The sequence below is a fragment of the Rhagoletis pomonella genome, unplaced genomic scaffold (assembly GCF_013731165.1).
Source record: "Rhagoletis pomonella isolate Grant_MI unplaced genomic scaffold, Rhpom_1.0 Rhpom_scaffold_00013, whole genome shotgun sequence".
Lineage (NCBI taxonomy): Eukaryota > Metazoa > Arthropoda > Insecta > Diptera > Tephritidae > Rhagoletis > Rhagoletis pomonella.
Genome location: NW_023458567.1, coordinates 5,405,768 through 5,424,682, shown reverse-complemented (window position 1 = coordinate 5,424,682; position 18,915 = coordinate 5,405,768). Strand labels below are relative to the sequence as shown.

The 18,915-nt window shown below is 39.5% G+C and overlaps 4 protein-coding genes and 1 long non-coding RNA gene across 11 annotated transcripts; 3 read left to right on the top strand and 2 right to left on the bottom strand.

The window, feature by feature from the left end:
- The first annotated feature begins 43 nt into the window (after positions 1 to 43).
- On the top strand, positions 44 to 7,729 carry LOC118748610 (cytochrome P450 4ae1). Of its 6 annotated transcripts, none has more exons than XM_036483173.1 (8): positions 44 to 174; positions 5,079 to 5,147; positions 5,205 to 5,368; positions 5,480 to 5,866; positions 5,950 to 6,019; positions 6,079 to 6,287; positions 6,853 to 7,212; positions 7,295 to 7,729. In XM_036483173.1, exons 2-8 carry the CDS (start codon positions 5,131 to 5,133, stop codon positions 7,630 to 7,632), a joined length of 1,545 nt encoding a protein of 514 aa, XP_036339066.1. In that variant the 5' UTR covers positions 44 to 174; positions 5,079 to 5,130; the 3' UTR covers positions 7,633 to 7,729. The 6 variants fall into 6 exon arrangements, with proteins under 6 accessions (XP_036339066.1, XP_036339065.1, XP_036339069.1 ...); XM_036483172.1 differs by having other exon boundaries at positions 44 to 416; XM_036483176.1 differs by lacking the exon at positions 5,079 to 5,147 and having other exon boundaries at positions 45 to 174.
- Positions 7,730 to 8,627: 898 nt separating this feature from the next.
- LOC118748613 (probable cytochrome P450 4d14) lies at positions 8,628 to 10,930 on the top strand. Of its 2 annotated transcripts, XM_036483180.1 has the most exons (6): positions 8,630 to 8,994; positions 9,071 to 9,165; positions 9,235 to 9,691; positions 9,746 to 9,942; positions 10,004 to 10,375; positions 10,446 to 10,930. In XM_036483180.1, exons 3-6 carry the CDS (start codon positions 9,246 to 9,248, stop codon positions 10,781 to 10,783), a joined length of 1,353 nt encoding a protein of 450 aa, XP_036339073.1. In that variant the 5' UTR covers positions 8,630 to 8,994; positions 9,071 to 9,165; positions 9,235 to 9,245; the 3' UTR covers positions 10,784 to 10,930. The 2 variants fall into 2 exon arrangements, with proteins under 2 accessions (XP_036339072.1, XP_036339073.1); XM_036483179.1 differs by having other exon boundaries at positions 8,628 to 9,165.
- LOC118748617 lies at positions 10,923 to 14,124 on the bottom strand. Its single transcript, XR_004994067.1, has 3 exons — positions 14,047 to 14,124; positions 13,979 to 13,985; positions 10,923 to 10,994 (listed from the first exon to the last, which is right to left on the bottom strand). It is a non-coding gene; the product is annotated as an uncharacterized LOC118748617 (long non-coding RNA).
- LOC118748615 (cytochrome P450 4d2-like) lies at positions 14,048 to 18,091 on the top strand. The gene is made up of 5 exons (XM_036483181.1): positions 14,048 to 14,218; positions 15,835 to 16,291; positions 16,353 to 16,561; positions 17,278 to 17,634; positions 17,695 to 18,091. The coding sequence occupies exons 1-5, from the start codon at positions 14,059 to 14,061 to the stop codon at positions 18,021 to 18,023; spliced, it is 1,512 nt and encodes a 503-aa protein (XP_036339074.1). The 5' UTR covers positions 14,048 to 14,058; the 3' UTR covers positions 18,024 to 18,091.
- Positions 18,045 to 18,620, bottom strand: LOC118748616 (NADH dehydrogenase [ubiquinone] 1 alpha subcomplex subunit 7). The gene is made up of 2 exons (XM_036483182.1): positions 18,452 to 18,620; positions 18,045 to 18,377 (listed from the first exon to the last, which is right to left on the bottom strand). Exons 1-2 carry the CDS (start codon positions 18,509 to 18,511, stop codon positions 18,144 to 18,146), a joined length of 294 nt encoding a protein of 97 aa, XP_036339075.1. The 5' UTR covers positions 18,512 to 18,620; the 3' UTR covers positions 18,045 to 18,143.
- Positions 18,621 to 18,915: the final 295 nt, after the last annotated feature.

The window sequence follows — 18,915 nt, the reverse complement described above, 5'->3', positions numbered from 1 at the left end:
AAAAAAAAAATAACGTCATCCCACTAACGGCTCTCCTAATAGTTTTTTACGCTCTCCCATTCAACTCGAAAAGAATTTTACAACCCAAAAGTTCTATTAAATTTTTAGTTTTTCTGCTGTGCATTTGCCAGTTGTTGGTAGTCAGCTTAAGGTGTTTGTGCGGCAGCTTTTAGTGTACGAATAAAATAAATTAAAATAAATAAATCGATTATATATCACGCAAGACCGCTGCTACTTGCACTTTCGATAGCGCAGAAGAAAAACGTGTTGCGCAAAAGTAGAGAAAAAATAAAATAAAATACATGAGTGAAAATATACATACATAACAATAACAAAGTGACAACCAATTTGCAATAGCAATAAATTAAAAACCAGCAATATTTAGCTTACAGCTTATTACCCGTCATAGTTATAACGTAAGATAAAAAATTGTTACATACATATGCATAATTGCATGTGATTACAAATGTACGTACATGTGTATATTATTGTGACTCAACGGCTATTTTTCTGTTTCTCCGTTTTTGTGTTTAGTGCTCTGTTATTGTCTGTATTTTGTTGCTGCTGCTATGCGCCGGGCCTCTCTGTTTTAGTATTTGACCGCAAACGAGAGCGCGCAAAACCATAATGCACACACACACTCCCATAACCGATATGAATGGGAAGCCATATTAAAAAAAAAGCCAAACAAAAAAAATAATTTAAATAAAAATGATAATGATAATGAGAGCGCAGAGCGTAATCAAATTAAAAATGCATAAAATGTGAACACATTATTAAGTGGTTGTAGAGGTTAAATTTTGATTTGATCAGTTGTGATTGTCAAATTGCCGTTAAGCACTCATACACTATACATATGCATATGTATATATATAGTTAATGTGTGTACATATGTACATACATATGTCGTTTTAAATATGTACGCGATAGTTGGTTAGCAACGACCGCTTGGATGGTTAGGTGTACATTAGGGTGTCCCAGAAAATTTCTTCTGAGAAATTCGGTACGCATAGGCCTCATTTTTTTTTCCTTTTGACCTAAAGCTCAGGTTAAGTTCAATCGCAGTAAATCTACGTTTTTAGTTTGCTATAGGGTTATAATTGAAAGGTCATTTAAAGAATTCTGGCGTTCTGGTGGAAACTCAAAAAATGTGCAAATTTGTTCTTGTACTGAGAAAATCATAATATATTGTAGACGTCATTGATAAGGATGATCGACTTGCATTCAGACAACCTTACAAACAACACTCTGGTGGTTAGTACCCCTTTAGTACTATGAGCAAAGGACTTCACCGGAGCACATGCCTCTAAAGCCGCACAACAAAACCGACACATGGTTTACCTTCTGTTAAATTTCTACAGCTCGTAACTTCCTCAGTCATCAGAAGGAGTTTCACTGATCTCCTAGGTTGCAGATTGCTCTCTGAAGTAAAAGTCTGCCTTTAAGACCTTTCTCGCAATTGTTAATAAAGCACAGAGCTGCAGAACTGTCAAAGCACACCAATGAGATGCCTCCTAATGTCGCCTGAGCACCACCTTCTTAGCTAGACCTCCGCAAACAATTCGGCTGTTGACGGGAAACACCCGAACAGGCACTTGATGGAAGCAGAACCACCTTTTAGGCTATTTACGAACTTATCGCACAACCACTGGATCCAACGATGTACAGACAAGCCCTTAGCAACATTTGCCGATAGACAACCACGAATTTTACCAACTTTTAAGGTCTGTATATCGACACCTGAGTGGAAGATTGACCTATCTCGGCAGCCAGTTCGAAAAGGCCCTATCTCAGCACATTTTTAATAAATTTTCAGCTGAGATAGGACGTTTTTGAACCGAATTTTGAGAAAGGCTATTCTTCAAATGGGGCGTTCTTTGGTCAAATTCTGAAGTAGGGCGTTCTTGAAAAGTTTTCTCAGATAGGGCGTTTTCGAGCTGGCTGCTGCGATAGGTCGATCTTCCAATCAGGTGTCGATATACTGTACAGACACGTTTGCTTAGCCTACCGTTAGTTGAACTTGACCACTATGATTGATAGACTAGCCAATTTTGGCAGGGCTTATTAGTGCCGCTGCAAAAACAACAAATGTTCAGGCGTCACAGACGATAGTGATGAAGAAGGCAGGATCCGAAAGCCCCGATGAAGTTAGATAACCCGTAGGCATACAGTCACGGAAGTAGATATTGGAGCTGTACAAAGCTGCGATCGATAAATAGGCTCGTCTTTAGGAAGTCTCATTTTCCTAAAACAAAATCTTAAGTATGCTTCGGCAAATATTGATATGCGTATTTCATTTTTCAGAAAAAAATTATCTTCTTACGTTCTGGGACACCCTAATGTATGCAAGTACAAAAAACCTGTGATAATAAGAAAATAAATATGTATGATACATATGTATGTACTTATTTAGTACATCCCAAACGTGTTCAAACGTAGTGTAGATAATCGCGCACTATTAAAATGATAATAATAGTATACAAATCAAATTAATTAATATAAAAATTTATGTGAAGTGGCATACGTATTATTTGTGTACACGTATGTATATCCGTGTATGTATGTACGTACATATGTTTGTTTCCCCATTAAAAACAAAAAAAAAAAACCATACATAGTTGGGTGAAAAAAATGCTAGATGGCAGTATTCTATGCGCCACCAACGGTGCTGTACCATATTTCGAAAAGCAATCTACTAAGCAGTGAATAAAAAAAAAATGCAAGGAAATAAAAAAGGATACCGTTATGCCACTACTCAAATGGGGCATTTGTTGCAACTCATTCAAACACGCCATTTGAGTAGTGGCCCAACAGCATTCTTTCAAAAACGATTGGCAATAAACGTGAAGTGAAAATACATACATACCTAGTACAGAAAATCAACGCTTTGCGACAGCTTGCTTTCTAGCTTTCTTTACGCCCAGCTAAACATTTCAATTGCATGCTTTAAATATGGCGAATCGTATAGCAGCTTTAATAGAAATAATAAGATGTGACGGTAAAATGTGTTTATGAAATTAAAGTGGCGTGTTTCTAAAATTTCAAGTCATGTTGTGCTAACAGATGTATTAACACATACACACATACACATACTAGGGCGCATATAATCTGAACTTAAATCTGCCAATAGTGCTGTCAATAAATGTGCATGCATGAATACCCAGTTGACAATTTGAAGAGCAGAGCGTACATAAGGGGGTATTAATGCGAGTGATCTGCAGGTAGGTAGCTGCGCCACTGTTCTTCTTCTTCTTCTTCTTATTTAGCGCTCTAACCGTCTATGCGATTAGGGCCTTGTTTGACAAAGCACGCCAGTCGTTTCTCTTCTGTGCCAACTGACGCCAACTGAAGCCAAGTCCTTCTCCACTTGGTATTTCCATCGCAATGGAGCCTCCCTCTTCCTATGCTACCACCAACGGGTTCCGGGTTTTTTACTTTCAGAACTGGAGCGTCGGAGTCTATTCGAACGACATGGCCAGCGGAGCCGCTGTATTTAAATTCGGTACACTAAGTCCATGTCGTTGTAAAGCTCATACAGCTCATCGTTCCATCGTTTGCGGTATTCGCCGTCGCCAATGCGTAAAGGCTCGTAAATCTTCCGCAAAATCTTTCTCTCGAATACTCCATAAGCCGTCTCATCGGATGTTGTCATTGTCCTTGCTTCGGTATCCATACACCAGCTCGGGTATGATAAGTGACTATAGAGGTTTTCATACGTCGGGAGAGGACTTTCCTCTTGAATTGCATACTCAGTCCAGAGTATCACTTGTTGGCAAGAGCGATACTGCGTTGGATTTCCATGCTGACATTATTACCGGTGTTAACACTGGTTCCCAAGTAAACGAAATTCTCTACTTTCTTGAAATTATAACTGTCAACAGTGACGTGGGTGCCAAGATGCGAATGCGCGGACTGTTTTTTGATGACAGGAGATACTTTGTCTTGTCCTCGTTGGAAAAGGCAGAACAGACCCAATCAGTTCACTGACGGCGGGCTTCATTATTTCACACAACACGCTCGATAAGACCTTGTATTCTATGGGGCATGGGCGCAGATTAGCGAGGTGTTGAAGAATCTCGCTTTGATACGAATTGTGGCTAGAGGCTCGTCCACCGGCGTGAACGACAGTACTCGGCGATGGAGTCTCTCTCCCACCACAAATCCAACACCGAATTCGCGGTCCTTTACATGGCAGCTGTAGTAGACGTCGCAAGGATCAGACATTTTTTGTCTTGCCCCGTCCAACTCATTACTTGAATGGCGGTGATTTCAGCTTTTGTCCTTACGAGGACATAAACCAGCCGGGCAGAGACACCTTCCCCAATAAAGGTCCGGACATTTGAGCTGCATGCCCTCAAATCGTAGTCATTGAAACGTTTTCGTGGTGGTCATCTAAAGGGGGGGTTCGCATCCCAGGATTTGTGTTCATTTTTCATTGGAGCCAATTACATAGAAATTATATATGTATATCGACGGAGGCCGTATATCGGCAAAGGAAAACTTAACTATTTAGAAAAGATTCTCCTTGGTATATATCATTTCAGTCCTGATAGAAAACACAGTATAGATCCAGTTGCGGGCTCTAGATGAAACTTTCATACCGTTTTCCACCAAACCGCATCTAGAGGCGCGTATGATGGTTCAACGAGCTACATATGTATACTCTCTAACAGTTCAGAAAAATTATGAAGTCCTCAATTGTCGTCGAAGAAATTGTAAGTATGAAACAGTGAAAAATTTCCTGTGCTCCAAGTTTTGAATAGCTGCCTTTGAGAGCTTATATTGGCTGTCAATAGCATTCGACCAGCATACAAAAGCTCTCAGAGAAAAAGATACCGATATCTGGACAATTTTTCCCCTTTTGACTAACCACATTGGGCGGCAAACAGCTCATCAGTCTATAAATAGTTTGAACAATTAGTCAACTTGTCAGATTTTAATTCGTTTTTTTATTGCACCCTCCAATATTCATAAAAATGTGTATGTATTTCTATAACTAAATGTACGAACAATAAATGATATGGCATGAGATGAGCTGCATGTTTTAGTAATTGATAAGTGCGCGCATGTAATTTCAGCATGAATACCACTAGCGGAGTTTAAGGCGTTAGACTATGTACAACACCGTCAATGCTGACTGCTGGCTGGTTTGAAAAGCAAATGTTTTGAAATATTAAGATATTTATTTGAAAAAAAAAAAACAGGAACAAAATGTTTTTGGAGCTGTTGCTAGCGGCGCTGCTGTTCATCTCTTTCTATGACTATTATATCCGTATGCGTAATCGAGAATTCTACCAGCGTATACCGTTAGTATCGAAGATACCGCTTGTGGGTTGTATACTGGTGTTGGCGCGCTTTCAGCCGGATAGTATGTAACTAAATTTAAAGATTTGCGCTTTAAACTAGATTATACTAATTTCTCTGTTTTATCTTTCTCCCTCCATTTCTCGTTGTATTTTCTTTCACATTCCTCCGCAAGATTTACATCTGAAGTTTCAAGAGTTTGTATCGCGTTTTGGTAAAAGCTTTTGTGCGCCTGTCCTACGCGGCTTAATGGTCGTTACAGCCGATCCACGCTATGTCGAAGAGCTGCTCAGCAGTCAAAAGCACATACAAAAGAATCAACTCTATTGGCTACTACGCGGCTGGTTGGGCAATGGACTGCTGCTTAGCCAAGGACGCAAGTGGCAGACGATGCGCAAAATCATCACGCCCGCCTTTCATTTCAAGATACTTGAACAATTTGTAGACGTGTTTGAGCGGCAGAGTCGTGTTTTGGTGGATAAACTAGCTGGATTTGCGGATGGCAAAACGCCGGTGGATATTTACCCATATATGGGTCTAATGACGCTCGATGTTATAGCAGGTGATGATGATGATATGTGTGCAGTTTTGTAATTGTTGTAATTTTTGTTTTATTTTGTTTTATGGTACTCGCTCTCGCGCCAGAAACCGCCATGGGCGTCTGTCTGAATGCGCAGCATGACTCAAAATCGGATTTTGTGCAAGCGGTGAAGGAGTGAGTTCGCCTAACGCATTATGGAGATTTTGAGTTTAATTTTTTTTTATCCGTTTTAGTGTTACAAATATTGTTGCCACACGTTTCATACGCCCCATTTTGGCCTTTCCACGCTTTTTTAAACTACTCCGACCGCAACAGTACGAGAAGCAAATGGAAGGTATCGAAATTATGCATCGTTTTACTGAAACAATTATTACGGAGCGGCGCATGATGTTACAAAATAAAAGTAATCTTAACACGGAAGTCGTGTCGACACAGACGGAAGGTAAGTGGTAAAGCAATAGATCAGCGACGATCAAAGGGAGCTTTTACTGTGTGATACGCGTCCATATAAAGTCTATTTAAAAAATTATATGAACGCGCACAGAGTAGCTGAACTAGAACGACAATTAAACACATTTAGAAAACAAGTATTGGAAGGGTACAAAATAAAAAAAATACCTAGATCAGTGCTTAACAGAGAGAGATTTTCTAAAAGCTTTATGGAGGCCACATTCTAAAATAACAGTAAAATAATGATGGGCACCGGTTTGCCTGAGTTCAGAGCTTTTTAGGATTTCTATACATTTTCTATAGACGTGTGCAGGGCGAAAACTCTAAGGAACTTAAATCTCCAGAGAGTTGGGGCATAGAGGGTGCTTTTATTTTATGTCAGCTAGACAAAAGACATTGAAAGCGCACAAATAAGCTTAAAGCTCCGATTTATAAACCTAGGCGATTCCTTCCCTTGCTCCTTCAGAGCTTTGCCGAAGAATCAGTATAACTCAAGTAGTTTCATAGCTACTCTTTCCGCGCTTAATAATCATGTATCGTTTTATTCTCTTCCCCAGATATCGGATTGAAACCACGCTTGGCGTTACTGGACGTGCTATTACAAGCCACAACCACCGAAGGGCAACCACTAACCGATGACGAAATACGCGATGAGGTGAACACATTCATGTTTGAGGGCCACGACACTACCACATCGGCCATCTCTTTCTGTCTCTATCTGCTCTCACGCCATGCCGATTGTCAGTGCGAGCTTTTCGAAGAGCTACGCGCCCACTTCGGCGATGACACTACACGGCCTATTAAGTATTGCGATCTGCAAAATCTCAGCTACTTGAACTGTGTGATTAAAGAAGCGTTGCGCATCTATCCACCCATACCAGTTATTGGACGTTGGCTTAAAGAAGAGCTGGTGTTGCGTGAGTATATAAAAAGCTGACGCTTTTTGAAGCTTTAAGCTAGTTAGCGGTCTTTTGTTTTCGTTTGCGGTTAAACTTTCAGCTGATGTCACCTTACCACCTCGCACCAATGTACTCATACTGTTGTGGCAAATCTTACGCGACCCTGATGTGTACGACGAACCTGAACGTTTTTGGCCTCAACGTCATTTGACGGCGAATGCGCGGGCAAGCGCATTTAGTCATATACCCTTCAGCGCAGGACCGCGCAATTGCGTTGGACAGCGATTTGCTCTAAACGAAATGCGTGCTGTTATTGTACAAGTTTTGCGATATTACGAGCTGCTGCCAATGGGCCCACCAATAGAACCGTCCATTAAGATTGTGTTACGCTCGAAAACAGGCGTAAATATTGGACTCCAGAGGCGTACATATGTGTAGAAAGTGATGATAAGTTAAGTGCATGTGTACTTACATACATACATGTGTCAAGTGACGAAAAAAGCAATAAAATGTGATATTTTCAGTTATTTATGAATTGGCAGAAATTATCTTATTTATAGATTAGGGACTGTTTTATGACTGACCTTTGGCCTTGAACTTGATTAGCAACGAAATGGTTTTTAAGGTATGCGCTTTCGCTTTTTCAGCCTCGAGCAAAACAACATACAACTAGGAATGCAAATTTTGGGGAGTAATATCGATACAGCGATGATTCGATGCATAGGAAAAATGAACATCGATGCTAAAATACATCGCCACAAAAACATCGATATTTCGATGATTCCCGATGTTTCGAAATTTGTTAGGAAAATTTAATACTTTTCAATTCCAACTCTCTGTAATTCAATTATTGCCTTTATTTATTTACCATTCCTTCCCAATAAATAGAATAGAAATGCATGCCGTCGCTGAGTTCGCCGAACCTAAAGTTCCAAGGCCCAATTTCGTTGAAATTTAAACGGGATCCCGGTCCTTTTTAATGACTAAGTATGCATTTTTAATATCGAAAGATAAAAGTAAACTCAGAATTTCTGAATGTTCCTTTTAAAAGAATAAGTATTAAAATTCATGGCCAGTCAAAAAATTTTACGAGCATAATTCGATGTTAAAACATCGCTGAAACTGTCATCGATATATCGTCTATTTAGCGATTTTAGGAAATTGTAAACATCGATGGCAAACATCGAATTTCGAACCAATAATATCGATGTTTAAAAAATAACGATGCATCGTCTGCATCCCTACATACAACGAAAAGTGTTTTAGCGCCGGTTACTCAATGTCTGGTTAACACTAATCTGCAGTTAAACATCGTTATCGACGTCTTCGACTCCATGCATACAACGGGAAGTCGATAGCGTCGATAACTATGTTTAACCGGAGATACGTGTTAACCAGACATTGAGTAACCGGCCCTAAAAGTGCTGCATTCGTTGCGTTTCTTATCTATTTAGCGAAGTTCTACCAAAGAGAGATTGGTACCGGTATATTCTGTTACATTTTTTTTAAATGCGCATTTATTGTTTAGACAAGAAAGGCTCTGCAGTAATTTTCCATCACCAAGCAGCATCTTTGGCGACCCTTTTTACATCGTAAATTTCTTGAAACATTGGGCTTATGCCCAATCTGCCTCGCGCTCAGCGTCAGGCCTTCGTTCGTCACCCAACCACACTCAAAATTATTTAGAAACTCGAATACTCACAATATTGATAAGCCACTGCTGTGTTCCGCCAGCAAATTTCAATCGGGCAAAAGGTGTTCATGTAGAACCATTGCCAGTCAATTAGAGCCACTCAAACGGTAACGATATGTTTTTGACGATATTTACGTGCTTCGTTCTTCTGCTTATAATTTGCGATTATTTTTACAAAACCAGACGCAATGCACAATTCTCAGCTGCAGGCATTGTAAGCCCAAGGCCTTGGCCTATTCTAGGCAATGTACCCCATGTTTTTGGTAACGATACAGCGAGTAAGTGTCTGCACCTCAATATTTATTTATTCATATGGCACATATTAATTTTTTAAATCTACATTGCAGACGTCTTCTCAATGCTAAATCGCTTCAAAGCTCGCTGGGGCAAAGTATGGCATATGTGGTTCTTCTTCGAGGATATACTTTTCATATGCGATGCACGCCACTTTGAGAGTCTGCTAAGCAGCCAAGAGCTTATAAAGAAAGATGTAATCTATGACGTGTTACGTTATTGGTTGGGTGACGGTTTGCTGCTCAGCACAGGTGGCAAGTGGCGCGCGCGACGTAAGGTGATCACACCGACATTTCACTTCAAGATACTTGAGCAGTTTGTGGAGATTTTCGATCAGCAAAGCATCGTTATGGTTGAGAAATTGAAAGCGCGTGCCGATGGCAAAACGGCTGTGGATATTTTTCCAGTTGTCGGCTTAGCAGCGCTGGATATTATTTCCGAATCGGCCATGGGTGTAAAAATTGACGCACAAAGAAACCCGAGATTCCCCTATGCAAAGGCGTTAACTGAGTGAGTTGGTAAATAATTTTAAAAACTTATAAGAACTTTTAATTTTTTTTTCAGCGCCGCTGACATTATTGCTACACGCGTTATGAAACCGCATCAAAGTTACGACCTCACCTTCTACCTAAGCGCACCGCGCAAGGCTCTTAAATTAAGAAAGTGCATAAAAATAATGCACTCATTCACGGATAACGTGATTGAAGAGAGGCGCCGCACCCTTGAACGCACTATCGCCGATGGCAGTTATAAAGCCATAAGTAAATATGTATAACTTTTAAACACTGATAACAGAAATCTCTAAAGTGTTTCCCTAAACAGACTTGGAAATGAACGACATCGGCGCCAAGCAACGCATGGCTTTCCTTGACGTACTGCTGCAGTCCACAGTCCATGGCAAGCCGCTATCAAATTCCGATATACGCGAGGAGGTGGACACATTTATGTTCGAGGGGCACGATACCACCACCAGTGGCATATCTTTCACCTGCTATCTGATTGCACGTCATCCAGCGGTGCAATGTAAACTATTTCAAGAGATATTAGATGTACTGGGTAAGGACAAAGATCGGAGGGTAACTATGCGTGAGCTGCATGCGCTCAAGTACTTGGAATGCGTTATTAAAGAGGGTTTGCGTTTGTACCCTCCAGTACCAATTATCGGTCGAATAACAACGCGTGAGGCGATGATCAGTAGGTTGAAATAAGGAGATAGTTTTATAAATCTAGATCTTAGTACTCACTCGTTTCGTCCTTTCTTCAGACGGCCAAATAGTGCCGGCGAACTGCAATCTTTCCGTGTTAATTTATGCCGCATTGCGTGATCCTAATTACTTTGTAAATCCCGATGATTTCGTGCCGGAGCGTTTCGACGTCGAGAGTTGTGCGGAAATTGATCCATTTGCTTATGTGCCCTTTAGCGCAGGCCCGCGGAATTGTATTGGCCAAAAATTTGCACTGCTTGAGATGAAAAGCGCAATCAGCAAGCTTTTGCGGCATTACGAGTTACTGCCGCTAGGCGAATCAGTACGTCCGATAATGAATTTGGTTATGCGCTCCGCTACTGGCGTGAATGTGGGTTTGAGACCAAGAGTGTATTGAATTACGGTGACTGATTTTTTCTTTTTATTTAATTTATTTCCTTCCCTCCCTGTAATCGAGCTGTGGTAATAAAAAACGACAGTTGGTTAAAATAAGTATTTAAATTATGGATTGAAGCGACAAATAAATACAAACCTTCTTATTAAATTCTTAATCTGAACACCAAATCATTAAAAAAGGGTTGGTCAAGCTCCTGTGGGTTCATGCTCGTCTGAAATAAAAAAATTAATAAATAAATGATATTTTTTCACACGCTTATCAACTTTAAATTCAAAACAAAGTTATGCTTGTAAACCCATTTTTTGACCTAAAAGAAAGGAAAGGGTTTTTTAAAAACTTTTTTTGGAACTTTTTCAGAACCATGGCGCTATCTGATTAGGTTTATGCTGAAACACCATTTCGGTCCACTGTTCCAGTTTCATTCAGTACAACAATGACTGTTACAATAACAACAACAAAAAATGGCAAAATTGTTCCAAACTAGTCTCGAAAAATCACTTGAGTTTCCTACAGGGATAACAGAAACCGCATTCTTCTGTGTGCTTGTGACATATACAAGTGCAACCATAATAAGAATAATACTGAGTAAAGAAATTAATTTAACTTAACAAGCCATATGGGCATTTCATTAGTCGCGTACGTGACAGTGGTACGTTACAATGAGATACAAATATGGACAATTTTTTACTTTTTTGGACCTTGCGCAGCACCAAAAAAAAAGAAAACAATCGAACCACTTGTCCTTAAATATACGCAATTAAAGAGAGTGACATTATGCCACAAAAGTGAAAGTTAATTTTTTTCTTTTCAACTCAGCGTCAATTTTTTGGAAATCTATCAGGCATGTTCTGAAATTCGAAAATTTTAAATTGACTCGATTTCGATAATTTTTTCGATGGTTTTTAACCCAAAAATTTATAAGTCTCGCATTAAAATGATTTATTTTATATCGCTGCTGCTTCTTTTATGGTTTTCAATTAGAATATTCTTTCTTTTCATCAGATATAATAAAAAAAAAAATATTTGGCAAATCGAGTCGATTTCAAAGTTTCCAAATTCAGAACATGCCCGTATGCCTTATTATAGGCGGCATACACGGTGCGTCAGACTCACGAATCGGTTTGGATATGTTAGTTAAAATAAATATGTATGTGGTAGTTAGTTACGCCGACAAGACTCAAGAATAACCCAACTGCGTAGTCGAAAGGCAAGTCCACACGTACACAGATGTCTATGACGCACTGTCTATGACGTCTATTATGTTTTAACTATATACATATGCCTAATTTGAAGCAAATCGGACTATAAAAACGGTGCTTTCATTATATCTCTACGCTGGCGCCACCTGGCGAGATGATTTTTTGCAAAAAATTTGTTGCCTGCATAAGCAGTATATATTATAAAAATATATGACTTTCTCGCGGTAAACCTTCCGACGGAAAAGTCCATATAGTACAAATTGTTAATCTAGTGGATTAATATGAACTGCGAACGAGTTTCAAATAAAATCCCAAAATTGGGACTTATGTATATAAGGCCGAATCCCGTTCTCTGGTTGTCTAATTGCTTTTTACTTTCCCCTTTTCAAACCGGATACGGAAACTCCAGAGTATTGTCTCTTCGCTAGCAAATGTTCAAGTACCAATGTAATAAACAAAATATATGATACTTCGAAAATCGTGAACTTTTTAGCCAAGTTTATGAGATATTTCAAGGATGCAGTTTTTACTATTCAAATACTTATACTCATAACTTGTGTAATACACATATATATGTAGCGATCCAAGGTAAGTTTCACTGTTAGGTACCCAGTAGATAATTTCAGGAGTTAAAAGCCCTTCCGAAAGGCCTTCCTGAGAATCAAGAGGCCTTGCACTCTACATTCCTTTCTCCTTTCTTTTTTGTATGGAGTGGCACAAATTGAAGGGCTTCCTATTTCGCTACCCATAGAAGGCCTACCAGAAGGGGTTTTTATAGGACGTACTTCAGAACGCCTTTTGGAGGAGTTGTTGTTGTTGTTGTAGCGGCTACAACAACCCCGCCCAGATCGGTTGATATCTCGTTCAGTCGTTCAGTCGTTGTCGTCGAGTTCCACTAACGGCAGTCGCAAGAAGCGTGCAGCCTCTATGGGGTCGGTCCACAGGGACGACGCCGTTAGGGTTGTAGGGTTTTCCGGGCATGCGAAGAGATGTTTCGAGTCATGAGGGGTCTCTCCGCATGCCGGACATTCATTCGGCACATCCGCATTTAGCCTACTCTGCAAGCAGCTGTCTATTTGGGTGGCCACATCTGTGGCTCCCAACCAGAAACTGCTTGCAGAGCATAGTGTTATGCTGCCTAATTGGGAGCATTTTCGCCTCATCATGGAGGTGGTGTTCTGGTGACATCAGGAGGCATCCGGTCGCTATCCTAAGTGCTGTGTTTTGTGCTGTCTGTAGCTTCATTCGCTGCGTCCAAATAGTCCACGGCGACCACACTGGTGCTGCGTAGTTTAAAACCGGCCGGCCTGTTGCCTTGTATGTTGCCAGCAACGTTTCTTTGTCTTTGCCCCAAGTACTGCCGGCTAGCGACTTGAGGACTTTGTTGTGGCTCTGTACTTTGTTGACAATAGCGGTTGCGTGCGCAGAGAAGGAGAGCAGGCTGTCGAATGTTACTCCGAGTATTTTGGGGTTATTCACCGTCGGAATTGGTATATCATCGACGTGAATTCCCAGCGGTAGCCTGACCTTTTTTTTGGAGGAGTTCTTTAAAGTTGCTTCTTTAATTTATAAAAATCATACATCTTTGAAGTGTTTGCTTAAGGTTTATATCAAATGTGTGTTATTGTAACTTAAAATTTTTATTGGAATTCATTTGTAATGTTAAATAATATAAATTTGTGCATTCGCGTAAATTGTAAATGGATAAGCCCTTCTAGAAGGCATGCAAGGAAGTACTTTGTCAGCCCTTCTTGGGTAGGCCTCTTAGGATGGCTTCACTTAAGAAGGCCTACCTAAATTATCTTCTGGGTAGTGTAATCTAATGACTATTACACCCCGACGACTTTTTAATTTATACATACTTTTGCTGTTGGCAAACGCTACAGATGACAAGCGTTGAATCGGCACGAAAAAAAACGAACAAAGGTCACAGTCACATACCTATCCAGTTTATACATACATACATACATCCATACATCCAATTAGAACAAATTACCGATTTACTATAGGAAAAGTTTAGATTGCATTAATAAGTTACGCTAACTACTACAGTTCATTACTCACTTTCTTCGTAAAATGATGTGGTTCTCTTTGTTATTGGTCTTATCTGTCCTTTGCATGTTTGCCGATTATCTCTGGAAACGCGACGTGAACTTTAAATGGTCAAAACTGCCTGGTCCATTGAATCTACCGATTTTAGGTTCCATTTGGATTTATACGCGCGTGCAACCTGATGGTTCGTTGACTGCTATCGATTGTGCAGATTTACGTACATACACACAGTGGGGAGCGGAAATGAGTATACGGTAATTTTTGTTAAATATTTGCAAGGTTTTTAAAGTTAAATTATTTTTATACCCGAGCGCACTTGTGCACAAGGGTATTATAACTTTGTTCACATAACGGTTGTTTGTAACAGGCAAAACGAATCGAGATAGATATAGACAAATGTATACATAAATGATCAGAATGAAAAGAGAAATCGATTAAGCGGTGACTGTCTGTCCGTCCGTCCGTCCGTCCGCCTGTCCGTCCGTCTGTGCACACGATAACTCGAGTAAAAATTAAGATATCTTAACGAAACTTGGTACGTGTACTTCTTTCGGGCGTAGGACGGATGGTATTGAAAATGGGCAAAATCGAACAATAACCACGCCTACCTCCCATATAACGGTAATTTTCAGAAATACAAAAACTGCGATATTTTAGTAACTACTGAAGATAATTCACTCAAAATTGATATTTATAATAAATTTTAGACGAAAAATAAGAATATCAACTTTTTTTTTTAAATGGGCGTAGCCACGCCCACTTATGGTTACATGTGTATATCTTGGTAACCGCTGCATCAATTTATCCCAAACTTGGCACAATTGTTGGCCCTGGTACAGCATACCAATTGGCCGAAAATTTTTAAAATCGGACAATAACCACGCCCACATCCCATATAACGGTAATTTCGAGAAATACGAAATCCTCCATAAATCAGTAAATATTAAATCTAATTTATTCAAAATGATGGTTGCAACAATTCTTTGCCAGGAAATACGTTTATGATAAAATTTTGGAAAATGGGCGTGGCACCGCCCACTTATGATCACGTATATGTATCTCGCTAACCGTTCTAGCAATTTGTACCAAACTCGGTATGGTTATTGTGCTTGCCACATAAAAGTAAACCATTGAAAATTGTTGAAATCGGACTAAAATTACGGCCGCTTTTCATATAACGGTAAATTTCAGAAATGCTTGAAATTTCAATATTTTGAAATTTAAGGACGCTAGTTTACTTAAAATTTATACACGCCGGCTTATCATGTAGCGGTAGCTTTCGGAAAGGTGGAAAACATATATTTAATACTTGCGCCGGGTATTTAATGTTCGGCTCCGCCCGAACTTAGACTTTCTTACTTGTTTTTTATAAAAAAATGGTTCATGCTTTAACCAAAACCATATACCTAAATATACTTTAACCAAAACCATAAAACCATTTTTTTTTTTTGCTGACGGCTTTAAGTCAGATTAAAAAGTTAAAATTTTGACTAAGCTATGTTTGAAAGTTGGATTTATACGGTTTTGGTTAAAACATGAATTATATTTTTATGAAAAAAAAATAAAAAAATAACTTGAAAAACCTTGAAAATATTTAACAAGTTCTGTATAAGGTTTGAAATTTTGATTTAAATGGGTTTGATTAAAGCATGAACCATATTTTTATGAAAAAACAACATCAACAAAATTTTAACTTTATAAAACTTGCAAATATTTAAAAAAAAATCACCGTGTACTCATTTCTGCTCCCAATTATATGTGCTCATATTTTACTAAATTTTTTTTTTGCTCTATCTGAAGAACTTATTTCACTCAGCCGTTACATACGAAATCGCTTTGGACGGGTAGCCCGCTTTTGGGTGCTACACATACACGCCATGTTTGTGTGTGATTTGCGTTTCGCCCAAACACTGCTGAGCCATCCCACGGAGATACGCAAGAATCGCATGTATAGCTTACTAAACGATTGGTTAGGCGATGGTCTGCTTGTTAGCTATGGTGCGAAGTGGCAGAGTCGTCGTCGTGTTATTACGCCCACCTTTCACTTTAGCATACTTGAGGATTTCGTACGCATATTCGATCAGCAAGCACAAATTCTTGTGGGTAAGTTGGAAAAGTCTGCAGATGGTGTGCAAATTGTGGATATACAGAATCCCGTGGCTCTCGCGACACTGGATGTTATCTGTGAAAGCGCGATGGGTGTGCGTACTAATGCTCAAACTGATGAAGGATGTGAATATGTACATCTATTGACGGAGTAAATAGCGAATTAATAGTTTCACTTCTTCTGACTGTTTTAATCCCAAAATCTCATTTAGAATGATACATATTATACTTAAGCGCTATGTGACGCTCGTCTATCGTCCAAACTGGCTTTTCCAATTACTTGCACCGCGGCTAGCGAAACGCCATATAACAGTAACGGCAGCCTTACACGCATTTACTGAGCGTATTATCAGGCAGCGACGCGAGGAAATGTTAAAGCAGCAGGCGGAAATTGATAAACAGCAGCTCGCGCGCAATGATGGTGTGTTAAAGTTAGGTCGGTGTTATGCAGACAAACTTTTGTTTGCCAAATTAAATGGCGGCTGCTTAGTTTGCTCGGAGTTTGGCACAGGGTTGCACGTTCATTATGGTTTCCATGGCTATTGCCAACACGAAATGAGAATTTCAGATGTACATAACGCGCACAATTTAAAATTTTTGCATATGACAACACCGAATTTGCTGCAGTTTGACCAAACAAAATTAGTTTGCTTTGATAGTCGCCAAACTTGCTCTCTCCGAGTTTGCTACAACAACAATTGCACGCAGTTTGCCAAACAAAATTTCTGCATAACACCAACCTTAGAAAAACAGCAGTTAAAACCTATAACAGAAGCGGGAATATGAACGCCTTTGAGTGCTGCCAGATTAGTTTTATCGGATAAAATTTAAGTTTGCCGAAAAATTGGCAGAAGAGAGGAGATATGGCAAAGTACTCGTAAGTACGCAGTATACTAACAAAAAAGAGATTACTAAAAAACAACGTAATTAAAAAATATTGTTATGAAAAATTGAAGTTTAAAATTGATATAAACTATTTCATACCAACCGTCTGGCAGCATTTGGGGTTTGCCGGAAACGGAATCGAAACATTTCTTTGCAACCATTTCTTTAATTTGTTTTTATTAACAACAATAATTTCGTTCTTTTAATAATCCCTAATGCATTCCTCAAACAATTTCATTTCTCGGCCCGTAGAGTTTGGCATTAAACGTCGCCAGGCATTACTTGATGTCCTTCTCTCAGCCACCGTAGACGGTCACTCCCTGACCGATGTTGATATACGTGAGGAAGTGGATACATTCATGTTCGAGGGCCACGACACGACGAAAAGTGCTATAGCTTTTGCACTCTACTGCATTTCACGCAACACGGATGTACAATTCAAACTTTATGCTGAAATTGTTGAAGTGCTGGGTACTAGTGCACAACAAGCTATTACACAAAGTCAGTTAATGCAATTAAAATATACAGAACAAGTTATTAAGGAAGCTTTACGTATGTATCCGCCGGTACCTTATATTGGACGCACTCTTATGGAGGATTGCTACATACGTAAGTAAATTTTAGGTGTAAAATACGTTTGTAAAACGCTTGAGTATTTACCCTTCACAGATGGTAACTGCATACCCAAGGGAACTAGTGTACTCTTGGCAATTTATGAGATACAAAATGATGCAGACTACTTTCCGGAACCGCACAAGTTTATGCCCGAACGACAGGCAAATGAAAATCCATTTGCATTTGTACCTTTTAGCGCTGGTCCACGCAATTGCATTGGACAACGCTTTGCTTTGCTCGAAATGAAAACGTTTATCGCACGCATAGTACAGGTGTATGAGTTACTGTCCCTAGGCGCCGATGTTGTGCCCACAGTGCGGGTAGTGCTGGAATCTAAAACGGGTTGGCAAATGGGATTTCGCAAACGTAAATTAATAGCATAGATAATAAATATACTTTACATGTATTCGCTAATATTGTAAGTTAGGATTTGTTTATATTTTTCAGAAAAAGAGAGTTTTCATATCATTTTATAATTTTAGCCGCGCGTTTCTACTTCTAATTTAATCCCAGCGGTAGACTGATCCAGGTGTTGGCAGTTTTTCTGTTTGTGCGCCCGCCTTGTCTGCTAATAGCTGTTGCTGCACATCGATGGGTGGTTGCACCTCCCGCCGTGGGTCACGCTTGTGGTAGTAGTTTGCAGCTAATAAATGTGCAGGACCACCAGGCACCTCAGGTGGAGGCTGCGTACGATCGGCTAGACCATCTTCAAAACGCACAGCCAAAGTGTGTTCGCGCTAAATGGAATAGTAGATTGCATTATATAACGCAAAATTTAGTAGGCTTATTAGTTGTCTTTATATGAACTTACGCCCAACAGGAATGCACGCACACGCTGAAGAAGTGTCGCAACATCACGCCTTGCACCCATTTCGGTTATTTTGATCAAATGTCTTCTCTTCCGATTTGAACAAAATATTTTCCACAAAAGTGGCAAATGGAAATAAATAAAAAGTGACAGCCATAATCAGATGTTAACATTTTTTATGATGGAGCTGCCAGAAAAATGAAGTCTTATGAAAGCTTGGTAACTTAAGGTGAACTGGCGTTTTATTGATAAATCCAATTGCATGCAAATTAAATTACTTATTTTTTAACAAATGTTGGAACTCCATGAAATCATGATAAATCCAGCTTTAGACAATGGCAAAACACATGCTTTGGAATGGAATAAAGGCACCCTGTACTTGTTTTAACCAAAAGGCAATTCAGACAAAGTGGCATCGGTAACAAAAGCTATAGCACCAAATTATACGCACAATACTTGCGTACCAG

What these genes read in the sequence shown, in the direction of transcription:
- LOC118748610 (XM_036483173.1), top strand. An exon ending in GACGCTCGATGTTATAGCAG is followed by an intron (nt 5,867 to 5,949) that starts GTGATGATGATG and finishes CTCTCGCGCCAG; the next exon opens with AAACCGCCATGGGCGTCTGT. An exon ending in CGTGTCGACACAGACGGAAG is followed by an intron (nt 6,288 to 6,852) that starts GTAAGTGGTAAA and finishes TCTCTTCCCCAG; the next exon opens with ATATCGGATTGAAACCACGC.
- LOC118748613 (XM_036483179.1), top strand. Translation starts at nt 9,003, where the DNA reads ATGTTTTTGACGATATTTACGTGCTTCGTTCTTCTGCTTATAATTTGC. An exon ending in TTTTGGTAACGATACAGCGA is followed by an intron (nt 9,166 to 9,234) that starts GTAAGTGTCTGC and finishes TCTACATTGCAG; the next exon opens with ACGTCTTCTCAATGCTAAAT. An exon ending in TATGCAAAGGCGTTAACTGA is followed by an intron (nt 9,692 to 9,745) that starts GTGAGTTGGTAA and finishes TTTTTTTTTCAG; the next exon opens with CGCCGCTGACATTATTGCTA.
- LOC118748615 (XM_036483181.1), top strand. Translation starts at nt 14,059, where the DNA reads ATGATGTGGTTCTCTTTGTTATTGGTCTTATCTGTCCTTTGCATGTTT. An exon ending in TATGTACATCTATTGACGGA is followed by an intron (nt 16,292 to 16,352) that starts GTAAATAGCGAA and finishes AATCTCATTTAG; the next exon opens with AATGATACATATTATACTTA. An exon ending in TATGGAGGATTGCTACATAC is followed by an intron (nt 17,635 to 17,694) that starts GTAAGTAAATTT and finishes TACCCTTCACAG; the next exon opens with ATGGTAACTGCATACCCAAG.
- LOC118748616 (XM_036483182.1), bottom strand. Translation starts at nt 18,511, where the DNA reads ATGGGTGCAAGGCGTGATGTTGCGACACTTCTTCAGCGTGTGCGTGCA. An exon ending in TGCGTGCATTCCTGTTGGGC is followed by an intron (nt 18,378 to 18,451) that starts GTAAGTTCATAT and finishes TATTCCATTTAG; the next exon opens with CGCGAACACACTTTGGCTGT.